The 5,481-nt window shown below is 41.1% G+C and overlaps 1 protein-coding gene across 1 annotated transcript; it reads right to left on the bottom strand.

Moving 5' to 3' along the window:
* Positions 1 to 338: 338 nt before the first annotated feature.
* On the bottom strand, positions 339 to 4,865 carry LOC120996219 (aquaporin-2-like). The gene is made up of 4 exons (XM_040425999.1): positions 4,444 to 4,865; positions 3,700 to 3,864; positions 1,684 to 1,764; positions 339 to 695 (listed from the first exon to the last, which is right to left on the bottom strand). The coding sequence occupies exons 1-4, from the start codon at positions 4,804 to 4,806 to the stop codon at positions 489 to 491; spliced, it is 816 nt and encodes a 271-aa protein (XP_040281933.1). The 5' UTR covers positions 4,807 to 4,865; the 3' UTR covers positions 339 to 488.
* Positions 4,866 to 5,481: the final 616 nt, after the last annotated feature.

The following is a 5,481-nucleotide window of genomic DNA, read 5'->3' as shown; positions in this document are numbered from 1 at the left end:
AATATGGCTGCTTTCTACCAGAAACAGATCCACTTTTGTGCAGCCTCATTTAAGTGACTGATGCTGAGCTGCAATACCATACGCAGTCAGTTGGCAGGTGTGGTGCTGTTTCTGGTATGAAGACGATGGATTTCTCTAATTTCATGCAACCCTTTCATAAAATGAATAATAAAATATAAATGATCGGAAGCATGTTCATCACTGTAATATCTTATATTCAAACTTTATAAAGATGTATAGTTAGTACATCGGGCATGCTCTAACACAATTATGTGTAAATTGAGATTTTTCATCTCATAAAGTATAACATTTTGTAGCTAGGGATAGCCTATTTTCCCTACAGGCGAGCTGGCATTGTCTGACATGTAGCAGTGTAGCCATATAATCTGTAACCAAACTATATAACCATTGTTAATATCTCAAAATATTCTGTACAATACAATATATCCACTGCAAAAAAAATGACAAAAAAAATACAGAATAGGATTTCACATTTTTTCCCTGTTATTTGATTGGCTGTAAAGAGAATTGAGGCCTACAGATTGTTTCCGTCTCTCTTCTTTTTCATTTTCCTGCATAATGTTGCCACGTAGGATTTCCAGTCTTTCACTGGAGCTTATTGATTGAGGGATGAAGACATAGTCATAAATCAAGCATGCCAAGATTGCTCCTGTTATCGGTCCCACCCAGAAAATCTGTTGGGAGGTTGAGGAAAGAGTAAGATTACCACCAAGGGAAGCACTAGACTTTAAATCACACAGGGATTTAGGGTAAGGTTTCTGTTGGGATGTGGTGGAGATTATCCAGCGCATGTGTAGATACAGACTCTCCTGTATCTGTACATGAACTGAATGCATTGAGTTTCTTTTAGCACCTGCGCAGAAGAGCGTGCAGCAAGGGATGTCTGAGAAAGCAGTCATGTGTGTTAATTATTCGACCATGGTGATCTTGCATCCTCAGGATCCAGAGGCAGCACCTCTGCAATGTTTACATAGCCCATACATGAGCAGTTGGGCACCTTCTGAAAAGCTGGCCTAAAGTATCAGGAGTTTTAGGATATAGTCCGGTGGTGCAGCTGGCCACATGCAGCCAATCCATGCCCACCCAAAGCAGCCAATGGCCACACGATTCTATGGAAAAATTGTGGGGCCATTGGGTGCTGTTGGTGGGCATGACTTGGCTACATGCAGCCAGCTATGCCATCGGGCTGTACCCTTACAGATTTATATGTTCCTCATATTAACAGTTTAGGGCTTTTTAGGAAACATTTTTATCAAGTAACCAACCCATTTACTTTGTTTGAAAAAAAAAATAAAGTACCATAGTTATGTAATATCTGCTTAGCTATGGCCTCTTTATTAACAATAAAAAAAAATGAAAAATGGGGTCCTTAGAGCTTATGTAAAACACTGAACCTGGCAAACTAAGGCTACTTTCACATCTTCGGCGTGCCATTCCGGCATAACTGTCAGCTGCCAGACGAGAACCACTGCGTGCAGGTTTTGCCCAGCCGGAAGCTGGAATTTATTCCATAAAGTAGCTAGATCACTGCCGGATCCCATTTTATTATCACCGGAGATGTGAAAGTAGCCTAACCTTCTTATTCTTCATGTTAATGTCTTTTGAGATACGCTTCATAATCAGATGAATATAGGGGGTAAAAATTCTTTACAAAAATCTCACCCAATGGTAATTGAAGTTTCCTATAATCAAAGCTGGAGCAAAGGACCGTGCTGGATTCATGGAACATCCAGTGTAATAAATCTAAAAAGGGAAGAAAGTGTCATTGATCAGAGAAGTCAGAAGAGAGAGGTTGTCACGCCCCATAGTCTAGATTTCTAGCTTTAAAAAGTCATAAGATAGAGCTTTGCAACTTTTTAGAAAGTCTCAAAAATGGTCATTATCTTACTACAGTAAAGGGTTGGCATAAAAAGTGGGGTAACCTCTCAAGACAGAAAAGTAGAATAAAAAATTCACCAAATTTATTAAACATCAGGCAACGTGTAATCAATTTGGTGTAAAGTATGCCAATGCAGAATCCTGCAAAACTGATGTTAAGTTTTCTCATGATGAGGATACATTCACATGACCTTATTAATGGTTCCGCATCCATTCCGCAGATCGGATGCGGACCCATTCCATACTTACGTTCCGCCGCCCCGAAAAAAGATAGAGCACGTCCTATTCTTGTCTGCAATTGCAGACAAGAATAGGAATTTCTATCATAGGGCTGGTCGTGTGCTTTCTGCAAAATGCAGAACGCACATGGCCAGTATCCGGCAGTGTGAATGTTACCTTTAATCTTACCCGGTGTGTTTGGGAGTCACAACACGGTAAAATTCTCTCAAAAAATCTGCAACCCAATTTACAGACTGATATGACATCTTAATTACAGGTTTATTTTCATAAGCAGAATACTTGCGGCACATGTCAGTGTCATTACCAAGCAAAGTGAAAAAGCTAGTGTCGCCTCTGTAAGGAGAAGGTGCTAACTAACTGGAATTATATTCATTAGGAGAGTCAACTAAAGGCTCCTTTACAGAGGCAGATTATCCGAATAATTATCGTGAATGAACATTCGGACACTCATTCCAGATAATTCCCCAGTGCAATGGTGCCATCAATCACGCGGTGAACTAGCAAACCCTCGTCATTGAGTTAAAGCATTGTTTATGCAGTCAACTAAATCATCATTTCTGGGTAGAAGATTATGAATCGGTATGATGATAAATGATGGTAGTAATGATCACTCATTCACATAGAGAGGAGATGTTTGCAGCATGTAAATGCACCTCTCACCCATGCTTCAGGCACTCGACACCCCCGGAATCACCGACTATTAACTGTTTGAGAAGGCATAGATGCTGGCAGGAGCGCCGCAGCCTTCTCACAGCTTTCCCTAGTCCATCTGACATGACGTTCATCGGTCATATGGCCTAGGTGCAGCTAAGCCCTATTAAAGGGAATGGGGCTGAACTGCGACACCAAGCACAGCCACTATTCAATGTATGGCACTGCGTTTGGTGAGCAGGGATGAGGCCGTGGGGCTACTGCGAGGGCTGGGGCTTTCTCAAACAGCTGATCGGCAGGGTTCCCTGTTGTCGGACCCCCACTGCTCAGTTCAAAAATCTCGGAAGACCGCTTTAAGACCCTTGGGTCACATGGGTCAATGCATGAGCAATTATCGGGAACAGACTGTACATTCCCAATAATTATCTGCTAGTGAGCGGAGGTTCATTTACATGGAGCAGTCATTTTCTCTGTATGGGGATCTCAGAAAACTTCTTTAATAGCTCTAGGAATCAGCCCACGCATAGTCAAAGTGAATTAGGTTCCATTCACACAACCGTTTGAATAGGTCCGCATCCGTTCTGCAATTTTGAGTAACGGGTGCGGACCCGTTCATTTCAACAGGGCTGCAAAAGATGCGGACAGCACACCGTTTGCTGTCTGCATCTGTATTTCTGTTCCGCAGCCCCGCAAAAATATAGAGCATGTCCTATTCTTGTCCGCAGCCGTGGACAAGAATAGGCATTTTCTATATAGCGCTGACCATGTGTGGTCCGCAAAACGGTAGTGTGAATGCACCCTTATGGAATGGTAGATCACCGGTAGTTAATCAAATCAGTTGGAATTGTGCATCATATGTTAGTTTTGTAAAAGTGCATGATTTGGATGTACACATCATAGAGTACATACCCCAAGTAAGTGTCCCAGTACCACTGACAGTCCTATGGAAATGGCTGGAGAACCAATGTTGTCCGTCCTCCGGCTGTCCGTTGTAGCAAAGATACAGAGGACCAGCTGCATTGTAAGAATGATTTCTATAGCCAGTGCTTGTCCGGGTGATGTATTGTTAGTTGGCTATTTGATTGTAGAATTGGTTATAATTACATGGAAGACACAATTATAATTTAATAAGTGCACATGCCTTTACAGTGTATGTAATAGCAGACAATAAGACCGAGCCTATTTGCATTTAATTAACAATTTAGCATCTTTAATGTTATGTACTAGGAAGTTTGTAGTATTACTCAAAGACATTCCGATGTAGCAGAGCTACATATGGTTGAAACATCTCACAGCTTATTCATCATGATCACTGAGTACACCTGCAGTCCTATGTAAAACACATTTTAGTATCTTGAGCTGTGCCAAATGCTGTAGTCAGCTTTGCTACATGTGACAACCTCAGCTCCACGACTAGGATACATATACCGTAGCTTTTTTAGTCTCTAAAACTATTTCTATCAATTGATGTTTGTTGATTAGTATAATCATATAATATATATGCATTATAAAAATATTTAGTCAAAATAGTCATATAATATATCTTCATTATAGCTATATTTTGTCAAAAATCGAAATTTTTTCAAAATGTACAGTCATAAGTCAACTGAAAAACAAAAATTCAGTGTTTTGTCCTACAATGAATGTACTTACCTGATTCAGTCCAAATCCTCCAATAACTTCAGGTGGTGCAAACTCATACAGTAAAGCAGCTCCTATCACAGCTCCCAGCATCTGAGCGATCACATAGTAAAAGGTCTGGACCAGAGATATTCGGGCCCCAACGAGAAGTGCTACACTTACAGCAGGGTTAATGTGGGCCCCGCTGATGTGGCCCATAGCTTGTACCATTGTACCTATTCCCAAGCCAAAAGTGAAGGCTATTTGTAAGACAGTTGGCGTAGCTCCTGACCATGATAGCGTTGAACCCAGGCCAACAAGAACAAATATGAGGGTTGCTACTAGCTCAGCTACAAAGGCCTTAAAATTAAATCCCGCATATAGCTCCTTAAGCATGATGACAGTCTATAAAAGCCAAGGAGACTAAAAACAAAATCCCCGCTGGTGTTCTTCCTTGTGCTACTGTTTACAGGATGATGATAGCACATGTTTGGGGTGATGTTATATATCGCCTTGGAAAACTGGAATCATGACAGGTTCTCCCAACCAGAGGTGTGGTGCAGCTGCCAGTCAAAGAAAATGGAAAATTTACTAGACATGACACGTTCTAGCAGCAATGCTAATGTGCTGCCTAGAAATATAATTTGATGACGCCATCCACCTAACACAGTACTGAGTCTTAGTAATTAGCTGCAGGAATTAACTATTGTTTACTACATGTTAGAAAACCATATTGGCTGCAAGTCAAAGAAAGCGCTGAAGATGAGTATTTTAAGTAACATGTGATTTAGGTTTTGCAAAATCCAGGGTGTGCTCCACTTTCTAGCAGTTACCTGTATTATGTAAGAAATGTTTTGCCTGCATGGTTATAGTTTCTAATGGGGTACATTAAAGGGGTATTATTGTCTCATAAAGTTCATAGCGAATTGACGTTCAAGACGTGGACTTCAGTCCGGATTTCAGGGAAAATTTGTTTCGCCTCGAAGCCGAATTTCCTCGTGCTTCCTGGTAACAAATCAATTTGCCCTAAACGGACTCATCTCATCCACCTTGATTGGAGATCCCGTGCGA

This window comes from Bufo bufo, chromosome 3 (assembly GCF_905171765.1).
Source record: "Bufo bufo chromosome 3, aBufBuf1.1, whole genome shotgun sequence".
NCBI lineage: Eukaryota > Metazoa > Chordata > Amphibia > Anura > Bufonidae > Bufo > Bufo bufo.
The sequence above is the reverse complement of the archived record's forward strand: the minus strand, read 5'-3'. Positions and strand labels throughout refer to the sequence as shown.

What these genes read in the sequence shown, in the direction of transcription:
- LOC120996219 (XM_040425999.1), bottom strand. Translation starts at nt 4,806, where the DNA reads ATGCTTAAGGAGCTATATGCGGGATTTAATTTTAAGGCCTTTGTAGCT. An exon ending in GAGGATTTGGACTGAATCAG is followed by an intron (nt 3,865 to 4,443) that starts GTAAGTACATTC and finishes ACAATCAAATAG; the next exon opens with CCAACTAACAATACATCACC. An exon ending in GAAACTTCAATTACCATTGG is followed by an intron (nt 696 to 1,683) that starts GTGAGATTTTTG and finishes ACCTCCCAACAG; the next exon opens with ATTTTCTGGGTGGGACCGAT.